The sequence below is a fragment of the Aspergillus fumigatus genome, chromosome 6, assembly GCF_000002655.1.
Source record: "Aspergillus fumigatus Af293 chromosome 6, whole genome shotgun sequence".
NCBI classification, from domain to species: domain Eukaryota; kingdom Fungi; phylum Ascomycota; class Eurotiomycetes; order Eurotiales; family Aspergillaceae; genus Aspergillus; species Aspergillus fumigatus.
In genome coordinates this window covers 3,356,146-3,379,022 of record NC_007199.1, presented here as the reverse complement: position 1 = coordinate 3,379,022, position 22,877 = coordinate 3,356,146, and the positions used below count along the sequence as shown (strand labels likewise).

Below are 22,877 nucleotides of genomic sequence, written 5' to 3'. Positions count from 1 at the left end.
ACGAACAGAAGATGACTCTAGACGCTTGCTGTAGGATTCGTAAGGCTGAAATTTGACCTTCTACAATGCTATACTGTCCATCACCTTCTGTTTGCCTTGCGTTTCTGCATCATTCTACTTGTCATGTTCTCTATAATAGCAGAACACTGCGACAACACGCTCATAGTATCCTCCTCGGTTGAAGAAATGCAACGAAAGGAATACAGTCACAGGAGTAATTGAAAAAATCTATCTCATTCTTTGCCGGTTTGAATCTACCATACTCTCCACTCTCCAAAGCAGACAGTAGAAAACGGAAGCTTGATATGCCAAGAACACCAAAGGAGCCTTTCCGACCCCGCGGGTTATCGACTTATCTTTAAGGTGGACCCGCCACTGTCACCCATCAGTTAGCTCTCTTCAACTACAATCAACAACTTACAAACAGCACTACGATGGTCTAACTATACCTTGTCGTCAAAGGATGGGAATACCCATGAACGATAATATTCACGCCCCCACTGTACCCTCTGGACCTACGTCCGGAGGGGTTACCCGCGACCTGTCCAAGCTGACCATGGTGGACCTAATGCAAGAGAAGGAACGCATCGAAGCAGAACTGTCGGCCCTTAGTGCTGTGCTGACATCTGTAAGTCGATCTGATTTTCCCAGACGTCTCCGGATGTTACGACTGACGATGTGTTTACAGCATGGCGTAAATATGAACACGTCCCTCACTACCTTTGATGGTTTTCCGCGAGACGATATCGACGTTGCACAGAGTAAGGTTCATCTGATTTTCATATGGGGTACGGAAACTAAATCTAAAGCATAGTCCGCACGACACGAGCACGGATAATTCACCTGCGAACCGACCACAAAGAAGTAATGAAACATCTCGAGAAAGGTCTCCATGAGCATTTCGCCAGTCTTCAACGTGCACAAGCCGCTGTTGCTGCTAGCGGTATGAACGGGACTTCAGTTCAACGAAGCAATTTGGGTGAGAACAGTTTATCAAATGCTGAAATGATCGGGACGCCATTTGCCAAGGTGAACAGCGTGGTGCCCGATAGCCCTGCGGATCAGGCTGGGTTGAAGGCCGGGGACATCATACGAAGCTTCGGAAACGTGAACTGGATCAATCATGAACGTCTATCCAAGGTAGCACAAACAGTGCAACAGAACGAAGGAGTAAGTGTCCGCATCCTCTTCTCAAGCTACACTTGGCTGACTTTACGCAGCGCACAATCGTGGTCAAGATCGTAAGAGAGGACGGACCTGCGTCCAATAACACTACTGAGCTGAGCTTAGAACTCATACCACGCCGTGATTGGGGAGGTCGTGGTTTGTTAGGTTGTCACCTTGTTCCACTGTGACAGGAGAATCGCAGGCCGGATTGACACTGGCTGAATGGCGCTGCAGGAGGAAATGTATTTCTTCATGACGTCTGCTCATACCTTGCTCCTCTTCCTGTGCTCTGACGAGAAACGCGGTATGGCTTTTAATGATTGTGTCAAAGACATAAATTGGCGTTACTGTTTGTTTAGGCTGCAAGCGGAGACCTGAAGTCCGAGGAAGAATGTATTAATAATTGATGCATGGAACCCCAAGGTACCTTGGTGCCTATTCTGTAAATGTAGAATATGGACAAATCAAGAGAGATAATTGGGAATATCGTACTCCGTATAGCATTGTTTTTCGTAGATCTACTGGTTGCAAATGCCCTCAGGCGGCGGCGTCCTTGGACTGCTATCTCGCGGGGCACTCTCATCCTCAGGCAGCAACACGTGACTTCAACCTGTTCGTGGCTGACTCGGGGCAAAAATTCCATCACCAGAATAGTCTTTCGCTCTGCTTCTCCCTGGCTTCAGCCGTTCTATTGAACACACTTCTTCCCATCAACTGTCGCATATTTTTCGACGACTTTTCAATAATATAAATACAGTGTGATTTTTCTCGCGACTTGACTTTTCCATTTTCAAACGTCTCATAATCATCGCCATGTCTGCTCCTACTACACCAACTTTCAAGCTCGTCCTTGTTGGTGACGGTGGTACTGGTAAGGCAAGTAAAATCACCCTCATATTGCTTTTTACTCTTGATATGCAGTATCTTGCTCTGCTTGCATTCTACGAAGGGTCGACGCTTTTTGACCTACTTGCGTGGGCTTGATTTCTTCATCACCCCCGCCCGCCAACGAGAAAAAAAAAGTTCACACCGTGTCGAAGTTCCTGTGAGGTTGCTAACATTCTTACGTTGTAGACCACCTTCGTCAAGCGCCACCTTACTGGTGAATTCGAAAAGAAGTACATCGCAACCCTCGGTGTCGAAGTGCACCCTCTGACCTTCACCACCGTATGCCCCGCCAACAACCCCGCTCTATCGTTCCACTTTGCTTCTCCGGGCCGACTAACCTTTCGCGATAGAACCTGGGAACGATTCAGTTCGATGTATGGGACACAGCTGGTCAGGAGAAGTTCGGCGGTCTGAGAGATGGATACTACATCAACGGCCAGTGTGGTATCATCATGTTCGATGTCACCTCCCGTATCACGTACAAGAACGTCCCCAACTGGCACCGTAAGTTATTGTCGGCTTACTGGGGAGTGATGGCCATACTGAACATCACGAAACAGGTGACCTCGTCCGTGTCTGCGAGAACATCCCCATCGTTCTCTGCGGCAACAAAGTCGATGTTAAGGAGCGCAAGGTGAAAGCCAAGACCATTACTTTCCACCGCAAGAAGAACCTCCAGTACTACGATATCTCGGCCAAGTCCAACTACAACTTCGAGAAGCCCTTCCTGTGGCTCGCCCGCAAGCTAGTCGGCAACGCCGCCCTGGTGAGTTTTCGTGCCTATATAGTCTTGTGATTGTGCATTCTTTCAACTAACACGCCGACCCAGGAATTCGTTGCTGCCCCTGCTCTTGCTCCTCCTGAGGTCGCTGTCAATCCACAGCTCATGGCTGAGTACGAGAAGGAGATGGAGAGTGCTGCTGCCATGCCTCTGCCCGACGAGGAGGATGCTGATCTGTAAGCGTATCGCGCAGATCGGATCGGGGAGAATTGCAGTCATCCATCCATGCCTGCGGTTTTCTCCGGTCATTTGGATTCATTACGCCATGCCTCGAGTTACGATACAACGATAGCGGTCGGTGGAAATAGCCTGAAGGGAAAGGTCGGCACTGTCATGCATTGGAATCTTACACAACTAGTAGTTTAGATGCTTATCACAATTTTTCTCCCTTTTTCCTTTCCTTTCTCGCAAACGATAACTCTATTTACGATGAACAAAAAGCAAATCTGTTGACAGGTTTTGGCCACCTACGGATGGCCGAAAAAAAGTTTTCATACCGTCTCTTTGCTTCAAGGGGGTTACTCCTTACTCCCACACACAGCCTTACAGCGTAAGCCACTGTAGGGCAAATAGGTGTATCTAGTTACCTAGGTACCTAGATTGATCCATGCCATCCATAAGGTAGCAAACATTCGCCCCACTTGACATCTTGTTGATTCCCTGGAATTCCAAGGAACAGCATCTTCAATTAATAGCTTTATTATGGGTGATGTCATAGGCTTTCTTTTGGGAATAGGTCCGATGAACAGCATTTATGTCTCAACCACTTGTATACAACATCTAGGAACTACATCACTTGGACAACTACTTAAGCAGCTTCGTGTAGTCATTATAGAAGTATATAAGCAGCGTCCGTGACACAGTATGAATTCTATGATTAAGGTCAAAGCTGCATGCAACCTATCTGCTGCTCTGAGTCTATAATGATACAGCTTGCCCGGGATGTAGATAGGAAAGAAGTCAAATGCAATATAAGAAGGGGAAAAGTAGCGATGTAGGGTATCGTATCTGAAGTAATGTTGAATCCGAGCGTAGAATGCCGCCAACGCCATACCACGCATATCGAAAGATAAGGAGCCGTTACCGAACGCCCTGTGGGAAAATTCAGTTAGTCTCTTGTTCAAAGAACTGGGGATGGACTCGCGTACGAATAAATAGGCCAGTTCCTGAGTTCCCAGGCGAGAAACCTTCTTCTGCGCCTTCTCGTCCAGAGCACCATCAATAATCTCGCGCTTTTTCTCCTGAAGTTCGAGGATACGGTCCTCGACTGTCTTTTGTACAAGGATTCGATGGATATGAACCTGGCGCATCTGTCCGATGCGATGAGCACGGTCGATGGCCTGGTCCTCGATGTAGGGGTTCCAGAAGGGGTCAAAGATGATAACCTGAGATGCAGCGACGAGGTTCAGCCCTGCGTTGCCGGCTTTCAGGGAAACCAGCATAATCTTGCAGTCTGGATTGTCAGTGAACTCCAGGACGGCGGCATTTCGATCACCGGGTCTCATGCTACCGTCATAGCGGCGATAGCCCCAGCCTCGACGCACGATTGGGACCTCGAGGAGATCCAGCAGCGCCGTAAACTGGCTAAAGATGATGGTCTTCTCGCTATCCTCCCGATCCTGGATCTCCTGAAGGATTTCAAGGGTTTTCTCAATCTTTGCGCTGGTGACCCAGGTTTTCTCCAATCGGCGAAGGTACTTCTGTTTCGACTTGATATTCTTCGAGGCTTCCTTCTTGAGTTCCGCAAGGCTCTTCTTGGTCTTCTTGGCTTTCTTTCCTTTCTTTGTCTTGGACTTTCTGACTGATGATGAGTCATCCTCGTCATCAACGATGAATCGAGACAAACTGTTATCGTCATCGTCATCGTCATCGTCGTCGTCGTCGTCGCTATCGTCATCATCTTCTTCGTCACGAATAGGCTTCTGAGACCCCACTTGATCAAGATCATCCGCATCCGGAGAATGAACCTTCTTGAACGTCAGATGGTCGGTGACCTTCCTCGGATCGACACGACCGCGACAGTTTGGACACTTGATCTCCGCTGCACCATCTTCACCACGCTGCACGGCAAGTGAGGGATCGGTCATCCTTGAGAAACACTCGGCACAAGCGCTATGACCGCACGGAAAAAATATAATGGGATTGTCAACTGCATCAATACAAATGGGGCATTCAAGGTTTTCGTTCTCCTTGAGACGGACCACGACCTCATCTCCGAAAGCTTTCGCATTGGCGACAAGGTCCAACTCGTCAGTAGCAGCATTGACCTCGACACTAAAATCAGTCATCAAGTGCGGGTGGCAGCAAGCTTGACGAAGCCGAAGAAGCAGGACGAGGATGTTGGAGTAGTTTCTTCCAACAGCGTTAGCCTTGAGATACTTGTTGAACTGAACCTGAGTCTTGCTCTCAAGCGCATCGTAGATGGCCTGTTCATCCTCGCTGAACACAGCATACACCTTCTCTAGAACCCTAGGTGGAAGCCGTAGAATCGGCTGGCCGTCAATCTTCGATGTCTTGGTCCGTCTAAGCAGAACCGCCTTCACCAGAACCTGCAGTTGTTGCATAGCTTTGTCGCGAGACTCGCCAGGCGGACCCTTGAGTGGTCGGGTGAAGTCCTAGGAAAAATTGGTCAATATTCAATTAGCCAAACACGGTGTGATCACCGACACTTACCTTGTTGAAACGATCAAGGCTGGAATAAGGTCTGATCCGGAGGAATTTCAACAATGAATGTAGTTCTTCCACAGTGTTCATCATTGGAGTTCCGCTCATACACCAACGATAGGTGGAGTTGAGACGGCAACATGCTTGCGCGGATCTCGTATTTCGATTCTTGATGCACTGAGCCTCGTCTATGATGACTCGGTGCCACAGACTGCTCGGGCCGAGGCATGGCAGGTTCTTCAGCAAAGTTCGGGACAGAGCCTCCTCATTCGCGCCAGCCGACTGTAGTTCGTCATACTTTTCCCTGCGCTTCAGTTCTGAGGATAAGGTTCCGAACGTGGTAAGGACCACGTCGTAGTCTTTCATGTCTCTGTAGCTGACCGCTCGCTTGTCACCGTGTAGAACGTAGACTGAAAGTTGATGCCTACCCGGCTTGACAGCCTTCTGAATCTCTCGTTTCCACTGCTGCATTAAAGAGACCGGAGCGACAATCAGTGTGGGTTTCCGCTCTGGATCCGTAGACGGGCGGGACACTATGAGAGCAATGGCTTGTATGGTCTTTCCGAGACCCATGTCGTCGGCCAGGATACCGCCTTTCTTTTCGCTCTCTTCCATGGTCTTCATCCAGGTAAGCCCCAGTTTCTGATGCTCCAGCAAAGTGTACCTAAGAGCCTCTGGGGTGCCTTCCCGCTTTTCCTTGGCAATTTCGGTGTCTGGTCTGATCGTTTCCAGCAATTGTTTGATCTCTTCCTGGACTTGCTTGGGATCCACACCAGGCTCATAGAAATCACTGGATCGAAAGACTATTGTTAGCCTAATGATGCAGTTGTTATATCAAGGCGCAGGGCAGCATACCTGTAGCCCTTCAACGAAGCATAGTAATCATCAGCAGAAAGTCCAGTGGGCAAGCCGGAAGAGCCTGAGGGTAAGAAGTATGACGAAAATCCTTCAAAGACTGATCTTCCCGCCTGCTGTAACATCTGCCGGCTTGCTTGAAGCCTTGCCATAGTATTCTGCAAGACATTGGGCCCGTACACAGAACCTTGAGGCGCACTATATCCCAGTCGAATAGAAGGTTGAGTAACCGGGACGTATCTTCCCAGCTCGGTTGCCACGCTCCGACGGTTTGAAGAATGACCCGGATGGGTATTGTAGCTCGGATACAGTCTGTGATGGCTTTGGGGTCTGGACTGACCACTGTGAAAATCTTGGGGCGAGATCTCTGCTATATCGCTGTCATCACTATCGCGCAAGGTAATAAGTGGTAGATGCTGTACTTCCGAATGTCCCGATTCAGGCGTTGACGGAATGCTGTAGGATGACCGCGAACGATCCACAAGACGATCCACAAGTGGCGTATTGACGGAACGATGCTCAGGAATGGAAGATGGTCCCGCTTCGCCGCGATATACCAGGGAAGCTTCTGATGGAAGCTGGATGGACGACCTTGAATAATTCGTAGAAGCGGTGCTGTGAGCTGAGGCTGGACGAGGAGGTTCATACATCCCGTTCATGAGCATACGGGCATACTCTTCGTCACGACGCTCCTGCTCCTTCCGCTCTTCGAGCCACTTCTCTGCTTTTCTCTGCTCTTCCTGGAGTGCGCGCAGAGTATCGTCACTGTCTAACCCCAAAAGTCGCTTCAGTTCCTCAGACTCATCATGCAATTGGCTCTGAGGAGTGCTAGACGACGCTGTGCTAGAGCTAGAGGGACGTCTGTCGTCTGTCGCTCGCTTCTGTGGCCGTAAAAAGTTAAGATCTCCGCTAGAACTCTGACGCCGGCGCTTCCGACTGGATTCAGCTTCCAGAGGAAGACCTGCAAGTTTCCTCGAAGAAGACATCGCAGAGCTAGAGGAAGCACACATGTGCGTCGTTCCTCTTCCAAGTGGCCGATCTAGGTCATCATCGTCATGACCATATGAGCTCGATCTCTGATACTGTTAGCATTATCTGCTGATGCTCTAGATATACTCCCTGAGGACGACCTACGCTTATGGAGAATCCAGGTCGATATGGGCTCATGTCAAGTGCACGCTGATATGGCCGTCTCGGAGGAGACATAGCAGAGCTCCCCCACTGAGGAGGACTCAAAGCACCGTTTGGACGTGGAGGAGCGGCGCCATCTAGCTGCGCCTGAGACAATGGCGACTTAGGTGTACCTGAACTGGTAACGGGAGAACGTGTTTGAGGAGTAGCTTGGCCGCCCCGACGCAGCCGCGCAAGGCGCGTCTCCAAGTCTCTGATGACGTCGAGTATTTCTTGTATTTCTTCAACGGCATTTGGCCTTTGCTCGTTTAAGCTTTGCAAAATGACTTGATGCAGTTGAAGATCGTCCTCGAGATCGTCAATGGACGCATCCTCCGTGATATTTGTCATGTTTGCGTGGAGACTCCCAGCCTGTCAAGGACAGCCTGTCGCCTAGAGGTGAGAGATTCGCCAGCCAAGTGGCGAAAAAGTTCAATCAACTCTCTACTGAATTTGATAGACGTCAAATGAGTGACATTAGAAAGAATTGAAGAGGATGGTAAACAGTTGAAGAGACTCAAAGGAGTTGATGGGTTAAGGATTCCGGTGTTCCTTCTTGGCAGAAAAAAAAAGCAACAAGAGGTAAAACAACAGGAGAGATGTCGAGACAGAGAGTGAAGCAGGACTGAGCAGTCCTGGAGGAGTCACCTACAGAAGATCTGACTGCTTGTCGCTTTCTCTGACCAGCACAATTCAAGATTTAGAGAGTGTGTATCTAATTGACTTTAGAATCAGGGTAGAGAGCTGGAAGGAGATGTATCCAACACGGTGGCGACAGCGCGGATACTTCAACTGAATCAATTTTTCACTACACAGATTTCCCTTTCAGTCACTCAGGTTATTGTGGACAGGTCGACACATTGGAGGTGATCCTGGTCATAATGACTCCAGGGGTTTCAATGTCTGACAATATCCATGATTCCATTGAGAAATGTCGTTTTTTTGCTAGTTATCTCTCATTCTGACGACGCCTGAAAAGGGAAACAAGCTCATCAAGGACGAATACCTCTTAGAACAACCCACAGTAATAACATTCAGATTCGCTTCATAAACTAAATAGAAACAGTCGACTTCTACGATCTTGAGAGCAAAGTAGTCGTGGTCTGGAGAGATGTGCCTATGTCGGGCCATACAATATGCTTTCACACAACGTGGTCTTTCCCTTGTTGAGGATTTAACAGATTGCTGAATCACAGGGTTGAATCGCAGCCATAATTCCCAATAAGCCGTCTAGTGCTACAAGGGTAGAACCGCTTTATCTATATATCGAGCAGACGTCGTACTTGATTTTAAACGCTAGAATTATCCTAGCAAAAATTTCCCGTAAGAGGACCAATATGCGATTGACTCTGCTGGCTGGTAGTGCGTCATTATGTGTATAAGATCTCGAGCACACGATCATGTTCTTTGATTCTGTCATTGCCGTGCCTGGAAGAACAATCTAACGGTGTAACGAGGAAGCATCGGCAAATAAACCACCGGCCCATGTGGTTTTCCCAAATGCTTGTGCTGGTCGTTGAGACTAGGTTGAGTAAGTTCTCGCATCGCTTTCTGTTCTGAGTATGGTCGAAACCACTCTGAGAGGCATAGAGTGGGGAAGAATCATCAGTATTTTGCCGTGGCCAATCTGGTGCTGGTCTGTTTATGAATTCGAAGTACTGTCTCTTCATCTTCTGAGTGCTGCCAGATTGTAATGGAACAAGTCCCTAAATCTGATGATATATATTTCGCTCTGTAGAGATGCATACCTGCACCCTCCATCCATACTCCGTCTTCGAGAGTCTCAATTTGGAAAGATCATCTGCATGAATAAATGCATCATCCGAAATTGCAGGTTACCCCAATTCATGGAATCTCAGCGATCAATCACAGGGAGTCTCCAGCCTCGGCAAGTTCGAAAGCTGACAGCACCATGCTTATGGGGATCCCCGACCGCCCCAGCGGGATTCACATGCCTGCACCGAACTCTCCGGGGAAAGCTGGTCGTAATCCCAGCCAAATAACGACCTAATAAGAAGAACAATATCCCCCAAGGCTCCTTCTCACTTCTATCGTAAACTGACCTTGTACTACCAACTATTCATCACTCCTTCATCCGACCCTCAAAACCCCAAAAAAGACAGACAGCCCATCACCATGTCTCTCAAGAACGGTACGTCATTCCCATACTCCCCAACTAACCGACCAGAAGCAACAAGTCCAACTGACAAACGCCTGATGGAAACAACAGACGCCTTCCCCTCCTCCGCCGCCTTCGACGTGATCAACTCCGCCCTCCAGTCCGACGAAGCCGAGCGCAAAGACGCCATCAAGAACGCCAAGGCCATCGTCGCGTTCAACCTCAAGAACGCCTCCGGCCAGGAGGAGAGCTGGTACCTCGATCTCAAGGACAAGGGCGTCGTCGGCAAGGGTGCTGCCCCCGCCGGTGGAAAGGCTGATGGTTCGTTTATATCCCTCACTTTCGAAAATCAGTGGAGTGGGTTGGACTGGTTTCAGGCTGACCATGTGACTTGAATGAATAGTGACTCTTTCCCTCTCCGACGCCGACTTCGCTTCTCTGGTTAGCGGCAAGGCGAATGCGCAGCGGCTGTTCATGGGCGGCAAGCTCAAGATCAAGGGGAATATCATGAAGGCGACGAAGATGGAGCCTGTGCTGAAGAAAGCGCAGAGCAAGGCCAAGCTATAGATACCCCTTCGTGCTCGCTTTTTTCTAAATCGCGCTTGTTTTCTCGATGATGCAGTTATTTGCTATATAACGAATACACATGTCACATCATTTTATTTATATTCACAGGAGGTCCAAGTGTCTGCAAGATGGACAGTTGAAGGGAAACGACAGTATTAATCTTCAAGAAGTTAAAGGGAGCCGAAGCGAAGAAGGGAAAAGAAGAGTAAGCTGCAGGATGGTACGACTACAAGGTGAAATACGCGATTGTGTCCGCGTATGTAGCAAGATTATCGCTGTACACCGCCAGCGAGACCCCGTCCTTCACAATCATGTTCGTCGTTCCCACAGTGCTTAGAGCATAGACGACCAGCTCGCTGGTGCTGCCCTCGATGCTAAAGATTTCACTCTGGCATGTTCCGCCCGGATAGTCGGAGCAGGAAGTGCTATACGAGTTGAAGAAACTGTAGAGCCCTGCACCGTAGATCAAGGTGTTCTGGCTGTTCAAGACCCGGAGACCGAGCGCATTGCAGTTCCCGGGCAGGCAGCTGCTGTAGTCTGGGTCGTTCAGAGCGGTGTTCCTGGGATATGGGCCATTGGCTGCGTTGGGGTTAGGTTGGTAGTACCTAATTTGGTGAGCAAGATACTTCTTATGGAAACGGCAATTATAACTCACGGTGTTTCTGTCTGGATGAAGCTTGTAACAACAGACTGAGAGCCCGAGAACTGATACTGATACAGCGAGTGGTGCTCGACTCCGGTACCGTACCTGAAGCTGAAGTCAGTTTGAAGGCAAGACCTGCGAGTTGGACCTATGACTTACAGCCAAATATTCTTTCCTTCTACCAAAAGGCCACGGCCAGTGTAGACGGATATCCGGGTGTCGCCACCGTTGTCGAGGTCATGATCGGCTGTCCACAGCCAAACATTCTCGAGGTAGACGTTACTGGCACTGCTCGTGATATGCATCGACATGTAAGCCGCGTCGCAGGCTGCCGAGACGGCTGCCGAGGTCGGGCACTGTACGGCTTGTAGGTTTGAGCCCGCAAATCCCCCGATTCGTGTGTGAACATCCCACATGCCTGAGCCTTGACTTGCCGCCAAATTCCACTCAATAAGCACCGCACCGGGTGTCGAGCCTTGCGTGCTGACGATCATATCTGACCATTCGATGCTTCCAGACTCTCCTGCCTTACCAACTTGGATCACCGGCACAGGCTGGTTGATGTTGGACCACTGACTTCCGCTTGCCATGATGACCGGATATGCTTCTCCTACAATCCGCGAGCCAGGGGGGATGTAGAGTGTGCCAGTCACCTTGTACACACCCTGATCGAAGTAGACAATTCGTCCTGAACCCACTGCTGTGGTAAGAGCGGATTGAATCGCGGCAGTGTCATCAGTAGAGCCATCGCCCTTGGCTCCGGCACTTCGTACGCTCAGGAATGAAGAAGTCGGAGATGTTTCATACTGCGGCTTTGACTTGGTGTAATATCTTCCACCAGACAGTAGAGCGCTGGGCCTTGTGGGCGCAGTAATTGCACCCTGAAAGTTGGTCGGCCCAGAAGGAGTATACTTGTGTCCCTGGCCCCACGCACTGATGGTCATGGCTCCCCCTGACCCGGCAAGGACTGTTCCACTTGGGCCCTTGACAGCCACGGGGACGTTGTTGAGGGCCACGTTCTCCAGAATCAAGCTACCATTGCTCTGGCTCGAGCTCTGCCAGGCTGTCTCAACGAACACAGGACAGTCCTCAATCGTACTGTCAAGTACAATGGCAGATCCAACCAGCTGAGCTCCAGGACCGCCATTGGCGATTGAAAAAGCCGTGGTGCAGTTTGTCAGAGTGAGTCCTTGGTATGTCCAGCCCCAGTTCCAAATTTGGGAGATACCAACCACAGCGTCTGAAATGTGCAGATTGCGCATCGTGAACTGCTGGTTTCCGATGTTGAACCCGTACAAACCGCCTACGGTCGTAACGTCGGCTACAAAACCGCCAGATCCTTTGGGAAATACTCAGCTGAGCCTCGCTTCGTAAAGAACAGATTTATGGCTTACCGTTCTCAATGAAAAGACCCTGATGCTGCGTCCCGGCGCCAGAACTCATCTTGATCTGCACATTTTGAATGCTTGTGGCTTGCCCGGTAGGCCAATGAATACCGGTGGCAGCAGTGCCCGGAGGTATAGCAGTCAGGTCGAGGATCAAGTTGCGGATTTGCCTGAAGAAGACATTCGTTGATATCCAACCCTGGTTACCGTCGCCCTGATACTGATCGCCATCTATCAGACCAAGGCCTGTGAATCCTGGCGTCGCCTTGATGACAGGAAGCGAGTTTGGATTGCCAATTATCTGGGTAAAATAGTAATCAATGATCGACGAAGAAATTATATATGTCCCGGCTGGGAAGTAGACAATCGCTGGGGTGGTCGTCGAAGAGTCGCGACTTGCTGGGGAGAAACGACCACCATCGCTCATAGCTGCGTTGATCGCAGCAGTATCATCCGTTACACCATCACCTAGAAATTACAATTAGAAACGAACATGGACTGCCAGGACGTTACGCGGAGACGCACCTTTAGCACCATAGTCCTTGACGTTGCGAAAAACCTTGTAAGAAGAAGGGTTTGGATTGAAGGCCGCGACCCCCTGATGGGCGATGTCGGCAAGCCAGTATGCTGGATCATCAACCGCTGCAGCTGCGGCTGCAGCAAGGTTAGAAGAATGCCCTACAGCTGCCGCAACTGTCGGGGAGGCGCTGGTCACTCCCGACGCACGCGAGGATGGTGCAGCCGAGGGGCTTCGAATAGGGCTGCTGAAAAGCTGGGCGCGCACTCCGGCAAAGAGCCAAACAGAAGTAGCAAGCCAATTGACATGCATTTTGGAATTCCCTGAAGCAACTCAGGTTTGTCGGGGGCAGGATGATGAAGGGGCCATCCACCACAATAGTCGGGGCATTTGCGCATTCTTATATGCAACATACTGCATATGAAGTGTCACATTCTCAAATTCAACCGCTTCAGCACGACATAAAGTGGACGTGTCTTTAGGATACTCCCCCTGGCCAACCAAAGCATTCATATTCATTCAGGTGTCAGTGGGCCTACCCTACATTCCCACATCAGGCATGACACAATGGAGGGCTACGGAAAAGCCGAACGCCACAGGCGGCGTCTACATGGACAAGAGAAAATAGCCTTGCCGTATTGGGAAATATCTCCTTTTCAAAAGTGGCATTCTTTGCTTGGGAAAGCTGGGGAAGACGGCTGAAAAACAAGGCAGAGTGGGCGATGTGACATCGTTTGAACCCTGTCATCATGAGTGATCAGTCGAAAACCGTCTCTGAGGAAGCAACGCAATCAATTCGAGGAGCAAAATTGGGCATACGGTGTGACGGTGTGATATGCCATGGTGGTGACTGAGCCGTTGTAGAGTTTCCTTCAGCCACTGAGGTGAGAGCGCCCTTCGATCAGGGGGGTGATCCATCTCAAACTCTCAAATAGTCCTCCGTAGATTGGCTGATCGGCATAATTCTTTGGTCCTGGATGAAAGAAGTATTGATTTAAATAAATGTTAAATCGACTCGGTTTGCTTGATTCGCCGTGCCATTCCTTTGTGGAAGCGGCAAGCCTCCGACACTATTCAAAGGCCACGTCCACCCGTGCAGGAGGTGTCAATGTGACTGAGACACTCCGGATGACTCGGCGAATGTGACTTGAAGTCGGCTCCTGACCGGGATAGAGCAGCACTGCAGTATGCAGAAGGTCATCAGCCTAACTCATTTAGGAGGAAGGCTTGAATGCTGGAGTTTCAAACAGAGCAATAGCTAGATTTTCAGATGTGTCTCGCTGCAGGTCCACGGAGTCAGGGACAGTCGACTTGCCGAAATGCGGAGAACGGAGAAGACTGGGGCAAGGAAGGAGATTTATCCATTTTCCTCCGCAATCTGCGAACGTGTACAGAGTAGATATCTGCTCAGCATACTCCATAAGTTCGATCTATTGAGCCTGAAAATTGAGACGAACATTGAAGTAAACACTACACCTTAGATAGATGGTACTTCATCTACAGTGGGGTCAGAACCGGTTACCATGCACGACAAGTCTACGGAGTATATATAACAAAGCCGTCATATTGAAGACTCTATACCAATGCTATTATGGCGTTATAGCAAAGTCGTTATAGCAAAGCAGTTATATCAGAACCGGTATATTAGTCTTCGGCATAAGGTTACCCCACGCAAGGTATATATATATCATGGCAAGCAGATCCACACATCTCAGACGGCTCGTGAAATGTAACTTCTGTCAACTGAGAAATGTAACCACAGACAACACTTGCATCGTGCGATTATCGTTTCGGATCAAGCTTGGGTGCAGATTGGTCTCTCCTCCGTCGGCAAGGGCCCTCCAACTCCGAACGCTGCAGTGTTGAGCATCTAAAACAGATCCAACGGTCAATAATCGGTTTCCAAAAGTCGCTCGGTACGCCAGAAAACCTGCTTGAGCAAATGATATCTACTGAGATCACAGAACGACCCAGGTACTTCCCCGCTTTATAATTATGCACTTGATTAGAGCCGGCAAGCCACTGCTGGCAGGCTGACTTCACTGTTGCACCTACCAGACTCCACAGTTTCAACCTGACGGCAGGTATGTTTCCCTCTTCACCGAAGGCTGAATCAGGATATCTTTGTCTTCCGTAGGAGACGCGATGATAATGCCGATTCGATATCATATCCCAATACAGTTTGTATTAAAGGAGGAATCTTCGAGTTGACAGGAGGCTGCGTAGGGAATTTAGACTCAGCAACGATGGATAGTCTCTTTTTTGTAAGAGAGAGGATACAGTATCCCGTTGCTTGCATCAGCTTGCTCGACAGGTAAGGTTGATCGGAACTGAATGACTATAGGGAATGCTTTCGCGTTAGAGAACATCATGACCTAGGAATCGTTCATGTCAAGAGAGCTTCCGAAGCCAATAACATTCAAATAATCTTGACTATATATTCATTTCGAGGTTCCAGCAAATTACATTCTCAACCTCAATGTACGACCATAGAAGCTTTCAAGCTCCGCGCTCATGGACGGGGAGTATGTATCCTGATGATAATTTCTCCCAGTCCTAGATTAAATAGCAACTCTTTTGGCAAAAGGACATCAAATATTCTGGTGTTTTGCTATTGCTGTTTGTGTCATAGCAACCACAAAAGGCATGTCGTAATGATATACCGTATGATTACATGTAATACGTCTTTACGTAATGAATGTCTTTAGGTACTCTCCATATTTCCTGTCTGGTCATCACGTAACAGCAATACGCCCTGATTTTGTGTGAAGATAAAAAAGGCCATTATATGGCCCATAACCAATCAGAGCAGCAACAATGATATACCATGCACCCTCTCTGGACAAAGGAATTATCTCCATATAATTCTCGATCTGCTGCATATTCTATCATCATCATCGCCGGATGTCTTTTCCTGCTGGCTGTTATGTCATTTGTGCCAAGAACGTCACCCTGCATGATCACGTGACACTGACTTTTTCTGCCAGCGAGAGGCTCTCATCACCGGCGAAAAAAGTCGCGAGCCGAGAAGCTGTTGAGGAAAAGCATATAGCTCTAACCCACTCGGTCTCATCCTCTCTGGGGGCAAAGCACATCGAAAAGAGGCACCTATTTCACGTCTACCATTGTAGCGCCGCAAGCCTAAGCCCCTAGCCTCCATTACACCCTCATTTTAAATTCTTTTTCCCAAGTGCCCGTTGCCCAGACTGCCTCTCGCGCATCGCGATCTGTGCAGAACAAGCGAAATCCATATTGCTTCCTCTAACCCACGGCTTCACGAAGAGCTTTTGATAAATGAGCTGGAATATCGGCGATTAATCCACACGAGGACGCGAATATACCGCCGATTTTGCCGCTTGTGAAGACCGCCATCAATATTCCTCTTCGCGTCTCTGCGCGCCGCTTTGCAAAGCAGTCGAAATCACTAAGTCGTGTGGTCTTCCTCGAGCGAGATTCCACAGGAAACCTCAACTGCTTTCTTGCAGTTTTGCGATCGTCGATCCTGCCTCAGTGGATGAAGAGTCACCTTCGGGAGTAGGAAACCAGGAAGGGGGTTGAGCTCACCTCGGAGACTCAATAAGCGTTAGATGTCTAAAAGAGGAGCTGTTGGCCCTCAGGGCGACAAGGACTCCAACCTTTTTGCATTCAATATGGCAAGCACACCAGAAGAAAAGCCTCAGCGGGCCACTGCTGCGCAGATGGCAAATAGAAAGTAAGTGGATGAGATTTACAGTTGCGATTGCTTTCGTGCATGTCCTGTCATCTCTGTAGCGTCTTTATTCACTGGATGGGAGAGGGGTCACCATCAATACCAGTTTCCCATATTGTTGTGTTCATTGTGTTCCAGCAAATTTCTCATTCTTTTTGTCTTCGTGTTTTCCGTCTCCTCTTCTCTGTTACAACATCTTCCACCTGAAAAGTTCTCCAACTCGCAGTCTTCCATAGCAAATCTTCGGCTTCCTGTCTGTCTTCTCCAACCTGAATTTGTAACTGACAACATTGGCAGAATTAAGGATATTCGGAGACGAACCCGCCCGAGTACCACCACTTCAAGCACTACTGGAACTACATTCAGTCCGTTCAATTCTATCGATCCCAATACTGTCTCGGGCTCCCAGCCTGCGACGAACGGCTTCTCTTTCGGCCAATCCCAGTCTCTCAGTTTCCCAGGAGCCAGTTCAAATCCAAGCCAGCCCGCTCAGAACGGAGGGTCACCGTTTGCCTTTGGCTCAGGTGGTGCTGGTTCATCGTCATTTAGTTTTTCTACATCCTTTGGTGGGTCAGGGTCATCGGGGAATCCTTTTGCGACTCTGAACACCCCTACGCCCAGCCAACCGTCTGAGAATACTGGGTTTTCGGGCTTCAAAGGCAGTATGTTCAACGTACCACCCGCCGGAAGCACTACTCCAGGTCAGCAGTCTCTGCCTGCGGGCGGTCTCTTTGGAACTGGCTCGCAGCAAACCACTGCTCCTGGAGGCATATTTGGAAGCACTTCCACTAGTGCACATCCAAACCAGCCTGTGACAACGGCACCCTCCACTGGCAGCATTTTCGGCCAGAATAACGCCACTAGCACTGCTCCATCTACAAGTCTGTTCGGCCAGTCCACATCAGACAAGCCTTCTCCCTTTGGCCAATCCACAGCGTTCGGTGGCGATTCGATGCAGACATCTCCTGACCCGAAGGCCAATGCTGCCGTTTCAAAGCCAGTCATCTTCGGAGGAAGTGCTTCTCAGCCTACATTTGGTGCATCCACAGGCTTCGGCAACCCAGCGGGAGGCTCCGTTTTTGGAGGTGCTGCACCGGCAGCTCAACAAACTCCTGCTAAACCACTTTTTGGGACAAAGCCGACAGAGCAAGCTACTCCAACTTCGACGCCTCTCTTTGGCACTACTTCCCAGCAACCCACAGCAGGCGCTACGGCACCTACGCCCGCATCGACCTCTGCTACTCCCACCACACCGACAGCCACGACGCTATTTGGTACTGCTTCGCCGGCCAAGCCTGCAACGCCGTTCCAGAATCCTTTCCAGTCTTCAAATCTTTTCTCAGGCACGCCCTCTCCATCAGCTACACCAAAGCCTGCTGAAGAAAAAGGTCATGAACAGAAGGCAGGCGAGGCAGCTCCAACCAAGACCGGCTTCCAATTCTCCTCCTCCACAGCCGGAGGCAATCTCTTCTCCAAGAGCGAAACCGCTGCTGCCGCTCCTTCAACTACTTCATCAGCTGGCCTGTTCCAGGCACCGGCCACGGGCAGCCTGTTTGCGCCAAAGCCTGCTTCTGCAGAGACTTCTAAGCCCGAAACTCCCAAGGCAAATCCTTTCAGCAGCCTTTTTGCTCCTAAGCCATCCACTACCAACCAGGCCACGCCAGAACAGAAGCCTTCGCCCGCCGCTGCCCCGTTTGGCTCACTCTTTTCTCCCAAGCCTAGCACACCTAATGAAGCAGCGGAGCAGCCGGCCGCGTCTACACCGGCTGTTTCATCTGCACCTGCACCATCACCTAGTCTCTTCACGCCGCAGTCTTCATCTCTGTCAACCACCTCTATGGAGAGTAAAATCCAGACACCTTCGTCCGCCACTCCTGCGTCTCAAGGCATTTTCAAAGCCAATGGTGCAGCACCCGCTCAGCCAACACCTTCAGCGAAGCCTCCCGCAGTCCAATTCGCCGAGAGCTTGCGGCCGAGCAAATTGCCTACTCAACTGAGCGAACAACAGAAGAAAGATTTTGATCTCGTGTATAGTCTTCGCATGTTGAATGAATGCTTTCAACGCGAGATCGCTCGACTGAATCCTGCAACGGACGACTTCGACGCTGCCGTGCTCTTTTACATGCGCGTTCGTGAAGTGATCGGTGCACCAACCGGACCGATGTCACATAAGCGGAAGGCTACCGACGATGAAAGTGCTGATCTTGAGCAATCAGCGAAGAAAGCCAAGCCCTTCGGCACCCCCAGCACCAACATCTCGTCACCTTCTCAGAAGATGAACATCGGACCCAGCTCCATTACGAAAACACCGTCTAAGCTTTTTGATACTAACCCGACCCCACCAACTACCAATGGCAAATTGGCTGAGGAAAAGGCCGAAACTGGTGTTTCGGTCTCTCTGGCTGGAAACCGTTCCGACAGTGACTCTGCCACAGCGAGCATATTCGCTAAGTCTTTCTCGAAATCGAAAGCTGATGATTCGGAGCCCACAAGTGCAGTGTCTCCCAGACCAGCTACGCCAGAAACCAATCAGCCTGCTCTATTCTCTACCACCCCGTCGGCATCTCCGGCAAAGCCCATATTTTCTTCATCCACTACTGCCAAGGAGAATGCGACATCCAGCTCGATCTTCTCTCAATCTACCTCAAACCCTGGGCTCACATCATCAACAACCAGTGTCAGCACGTCTGCCCAGAATCTGTTCGCCCCGAAGCCCACAGGTGATGGGAAAACCGAGGCGCCAGCCCCCCCCAAATTCACTGCCGGCACTGCGACGAACTTTTTTGCTCAGTTCAAATCCATCGCCGATAAGAGTGCTGAGAAGGAAAAGGAGAAGCGCAAAGCAGAGGAGTTCGACTCCGAGGAAGAAGACGAAGCTGAATGGGAACGGAAAGACGCCGAAAAGCAGCGCAAAAAACGTGAGGAGTTGGAGGCTCAGTCTAAAAAGCGAGCCAAATTTGTTCCAGGCAAGGGGTTCGTCCTCGAGGATGAGAGCAGCGATACTACGGAACCCAAGAAACCAGCAGAGACATCTACTTCGACTGCCAGTTCATCCGTCTTCGAAGCAAAGCGAGACACTGTGGCCAAAGCGAACAATATCTTTGGTCATCTCTCTGCGACCCCATCAGAGGTAGAAGAGGATAACGATGCGGACGATACGGAAGAGGCGTCAGCTGCTGGGGAAGATGCTGATGAAGAGTCCAAAGGGTCCTCCGAGGTACCGGCCAGCGACCGCGACGGTAGTCGGGATGCGGAGACAAGTGAAGCAGACTCCAAAGCAGTTTCAGTCAGCGGAGCTGAGTTCTCTGCCAATGAGAGCAGTGACGACGGCGATTTTTCCAAAGCTCTGACAAAGTCAAAACAAGCCTCGAGCGGTAGTAAAAGTCTATTCGATCGGGTTCAGCCGAAGCGGCAAACCGATGAGGAATTAAAGAATCCTTTCTCTTCCCTTTTTAGCCCTTCGTCCAAGCTCTCTTCTTCCATGACGACCCCTGGAACATCCACACCGAATCCGTTTGGCTCACCCAGTACCGCTGCGCCCGGCCAAGGTGATTCTGTCGAAAGTAAGCCATCGTCTAGTCTCTTCAAATCATCGAATAACACACCAAGCGGTGGCCTTTTTACTTCCGGACCGGCAAGTACTGGAACGAGCACGCCGTCCATTTTTGGCCAGAGCTCGTCGAAACCAGCAGGGGACAAGACCTGGAAGCCGGATTCTCCCATCAAATTCGCCGACTCGACTGGCACAGCACCCTCGACCATGTCGAAACCTGATTCCGGTCCCACCACTCAATCAACCGACTCCTCAAAGCCATTCTCTGCTCTCTTCGGCGCGCCAGCCGCCGGGGCGAAGGCGTCTGGCAGTGGACAGTCGGCGCTAGGGTTCTCCTTTGGCGGCCCATCACAGCAGAGCTCTTCCCTCCTAGCTCCTTCCACCGTCACTTCCGCTACTGGAAGTCGCGCATCGACTCCCGGAATGACCTCCGATACTGGCGCAGAGGAGTCTGGAGATGGAGAGGCTGCCGAATCTCTACCACAAGTTGATCTTGCTCGCAGCAGAGCGGGCGAAGAGGACGAAGACATTGTGATAGAGACACGGGCGCGCGCATTGAAGATCAAGCCTGGCGCAGGCTGGGAAAGCCAGGGTGTTGGTTATCTCCGTGTTCTCAAGAATCGCAACACTTCTCGCTCTCGTATCATCCTGCGAGCCGACCCAAGTGGCAAGGTTGTCCTGAACGCAGCCTTGTTGAAGGATATTAAGTACACCATTAACGCAAACAGTGTGCAATTCCTGGTTCCCCAGGCTGAAGGCGCCCCGGAGCAATGGGCCGTTAGAGTGAAAGGGAAGGAGGATGCTGAGCGTTTGCATTCTGCAATTGAAAAGTCCAAGGCGTAGGCACAAGCTGTGTTTACATATCACGAATCGGCGTTGTACATTTGGTCTATTTCGAACTCTTCCGCAGCTTTTTCTAACGACATGCTACACCGATTCCGTCCGATCATAACCGTCATTTTCTTGGCTTATGCAGAGTGGCCCTGAAAGCCGATGCGTGTATCCCTCTTTCCGCCAAGAAATCATGGGCGCCATGCGATTCCTTTGATCGGACTAAACTACTTTGTATCTGCAATTTATCAGGTCAAGTTTGTCTTTTCTACCTGGGTGCCGTATTTTGTCCATTCTTCCTCATGTCTCTTTGAACCATGAGCACGAGTTGTTGGCGTCATTTGTTGAACCATTTTTGCATTCCATATCCTTTCTGCCGCCCATTTCCCCCATATTAAGATCATGGCCTTGTGTGTAACTATCTCGCATTTCAATGACACTGCGTCATCAGCATCATGTTATCATCTATGGAACAAGACAGGCGCCTTAGCATAGCGTGTGGGTTCGAACCATTGCAATGCACCCTCCATCTAACATTCTATTCATACCTTATCTTTATTCTTATCCTTAATCATTGGATTCCCTGGCGTTGCTTCTTTGGCATGGCGCACATCGAGGTGTGAATTATAGTTGATGGAGAGTCTGAATCTCAGTCAAGTCATCAGGAGGAATAGAGTCTCATGTACGGAGTACATGCCGTCATCCCAAATACAGATAGTGACAATCAGGAACCAGTATAATTCTCACGACGAGATAGTGTTTCTTCACTGCTCGGAGGCAAGGTTACCACAAGGCTTGAAAGCCCTTCAAAGGCAGCCATGGTTGAATAATCTCACCCCCCAAGGATTGGCTTGATCAATCAATCTATCCAATACCCACTTATCCTTGGGTAGAGAGCTTCGGTATCCCTAAATGAGCGATCAAAGAAGTCTTACCTTGGTTTCTTGCAATGAAGCCTACATGCGACGCTGCCAGAAATCCATACTCTTCTTAACTTTCTACCCTCCTCTGAAGTTCTTACCGATCATCAAACACCTCCGGACCTCGTACAGCAAGGCTGACAGATCTGTCACTATTCTGAGCCCTGGATAGCCCTCAGTATAACATACCCCACTCCAGGTCTTCGAAGCACAGCCAAAATGGAAGAACAGACCCAGCATAGCATTCCCTTTATTAATTTCATACACCATTCAGCACGCGGATTCCAAACTTGGCAAGAGCTTTGCAGACACATCCGAAGAGAGATTCTCCAAGCACAATGTTCAACTGAAATGCGTACACTTATGTTTCCCGCGACTGGGGCCCAGTGATCGTTGACTCGCTAGACGAGGACCGCGACGTCGAACGCTTGAACGCCGCGTATCCTTGCTGATCGTGCTCGGGCTCAGAATGAACTACAACTCTGTCACAGAGACCATGCTAGCCAGAGCCATATCTACCCGTCTCTTTAAATGTCATTTTAATTGGATCCGTCTCCAGGAAGGCGACTGGCGCATGAAGAATCTTGTCATGGACGGTCACATGTATCCTCTCACAGTAATAGCAAACACTAGTCATTCTTCGACTATGGGTTGTATGGTGTATAGCATTGCTAACTCTGGGGTAGCCCTTGGGCGATTCAAAGCCCCATACTCCTGTTCGAAGAAGACACCCACCTTCTGTATCTGTCCAGACAATCGATACCACCCCTCATTCGAAATCGAGTGTGGAAGATTCCGAGTCCAGAGAGCGGGCTCATCGGAGACATGAGACACTGGCTTATCGGTGCCTGTCCATTTGTCAAGGTCGTTATGATAATCATGTATGGTCGCAGAGGCAACACCAATCAGGTGAAAGGCAAAATTGAACTCTACGTTTTGAGACGCAAATGGCGACCCGGTCCTCCAGCAAAAAGCAGTGCGTTACTTGCCTTTACTATCGCTGACCAGGGGCTCACCATAATTACAGGCCATCTTTCCCGCGACTCAGTCCGAGTGCTCACTTGGGATCAGTGCCGGAGATCCAGAGTCTGCAAGTCGACACAGTTCT

The 22,877-nt window shown here is 49.9% G+C and overlaps 6 protein-coding genes across 6 annotated transcripts; 4 read left to right on the top strand and 2 right to left on the bottom strand.

Moving 5' to 3' along the window:
• The first annotated feature begins 301 nt into the window (after positions 1-301).
• Positions 302-1,679, top strand: AFUA_6G13310 (putative 26S proteasome non-ATPase regulatory subunit Nas2). Its single transcript, XM_746114.3, has 4 exons — positions 302-628; positions 689-761; positions 815-1,170; positions 1,221-1,679. Exons 1-4 carry the CDS (start codon positions 464-466, stop codon positions 1,353-1,355), a joined length of 729 nt encoding a protein of 242 aa, XP_751207.2. The 5' UTR covers positions 302-463; the 3' UTR covers positions 1,356-1,679.
• A 143-nt stretch (positions 1,680-1,822) lies between these two features.
• ran (Ran family GTP-binding nuclear protein) lies at positions 1,823-3,397 on the top strand. Its single transcript, XM_746113.2, has 5 exons — positions 1,823-2,043; positions 2,242-2,334; positions 2,406-2,559; positions 2,616-2,821; positions 2,885-3,397. Exons 1-5 carry the CDS (start codon positions 1,981-1,983, stop codon positions 3,014-3,016), a joined length of 648 nt encoding a protein of 215 aa, XP_751206.1. The 5' UTR covers positions 1,823-1,980; the 3' UTR covers positions 3,017-3,397.
• Positions 3,398-3,496: 99 nt separating this feature from the next.
• Positions 3,497-7,876, bottom strand: AFUA_6G13290 (DEAD/DEAH box helicase; the record flags this gene model as incomplete). Its single annotated transcript, XM_746112.2, has 4 exons — positions 3,497-5,451; positions 5,510-6,314; positions 6,356-7,431; positions 7,490-7,876. 4 exons carry the CDS (start codon positions 7,874-7,876, stop codon positions 3,589-3,591), a joined length of 4,131 nt encoding a protein of 1,376 aa, XP_751205.1. The 3' UTR covers positions 3,497-3,588.
• Positions 7,877-8,849: 973 nt separating this feature from the next.
• Positions 8,850-10,398, top strand: AFUA_6G13280 (SCP2 sterol-binding domain-containing protein). The gene is made up of 3 exons (XM_077805116.1): positions 8,850-9,677; positions 9,756-9,965; positions 10,048-10,398. The coding sequence occupies exons 1-3, from the start codon at positions 9,662-9,664 to the stop codon at positions 10,209-10,211; spliced, it is 390 nt and encodes a 129-aa protein (XP_077661247.1). The 5' UTR covers positions 8,850-9,661; the 3' UTR covers positions 10,212-10,398.
• Positions 10,399-10,437: 39 nt separating this feature from the next.
• exg6 (glycoside hydrolase family 55 protein) lies at positions 10,438-14,090 on the bottom strand (the record flags this gene model as incomplete). The annotated part of the gene is made up of 6 exons (XM_746110.2): positions 13,576-14,090; positions 12,765-13,497; positions 12,249-12,707; positions 11,014-12,193; positions 10,867-10,959; positions 10,438-10,816 (listed from the first exon to the last, which is right to left on the bottom strand). Exons 2-6 carry the CDS (start codon positions 13,066-13,068, stop codon positions 10,438-10,440), a joined length of 2,415 nt encoding a protein of 804 aa, XP_751203.1. The 5' UTR covers positions 13,069-13,497; positions 13,576-14,090.
• Positions 14,091-15,350: 1,260 nt separating this feature from the next.
• On the top strand, positions 15,351-21,638 carry AFUA_6G13260 (uncharacterized protein). Its single transcript, XM_077805115.1, has 2 exons — positions 15,351-16,468; positions 16,763-21,638. The coding sequence occupies exons 1-2, from the start codon at positions 16,344-16,346 to the stop codon at positions 20,859-20,861; spliced, it is 4,224 nt and encodes a 1,407-aa protein (XP_077661246.1). The 5' UTR covers positions 15,351-16,343; the 3' UTR covers positions 20,862-21,638.
• The last annotated feature ends 1,239 nt before the right edge of the window (positions 21,639-22,877 follow it).

Coding starts and splice junctions, on each gene's coding strand:
- AFUA_6G13310 (XM_746114.3), top strand. CDS start 464: ATGGGAATACCCATGAACGATAATATTCACGCCCCCACTGTACCCTCT. Junction 762..814: donor CGATATCGACGTTGCACAGA/GTAAGGTTCATC, acceptor TCTAAAGCATAG/TCCGCACGACACGAGCACGG. Junction 1,171..1,220: donor CAGTGCAACAGAACGAAGGA/GTAAGTGTCCGC, acceptor GACTTTACGCAG/CGCACAATCGTGGTCAAGAT.
- ran (XM_746113.2), top strand. CDS start 1,981: ATGTCTGCTCCTACTACACCAACTTTCAAGCTCGTCCTTGTTGGTGAC. Junction 2,335..2,405: donor ACCCTCTGACCTTCACCACC/GTATGCCCCGCC, acceptor CTTTCGCGATAG/AACCTGGGAACGATTCAGTT. Junction 2,822..2,884: donor TAGTCGGCAACGCCGCCCTG/GTGAGTTTTCGT, acceptor ACGCCGACCCAG/GAATTCGTTGCTGCCCCTGC.
- AFUA_6G13280 (XM_077805116.1), top strand. Junction 9,966..10,047: donor CGCCGGTGGAAAGGCTGATG/GTTCGTTTATAT, acceptor TTGAATGAATAG/TGACTCTTTCCCTCTCCGAC.
- AFUA_6G13260 (XM_077805115.1), top strand. CDS start 16,344: ATGTCTAAAAGAGGAGCTGTTGGCCCTCAGGGCGACAAGGACTCCAAC. Junction 16,469..16,762: donor GCGCAGATGGCAAATAGAAA/GTAAGTGGATGA, acceptor CAACATTGGCAG/AATTAAGGATATTCGGAGAC.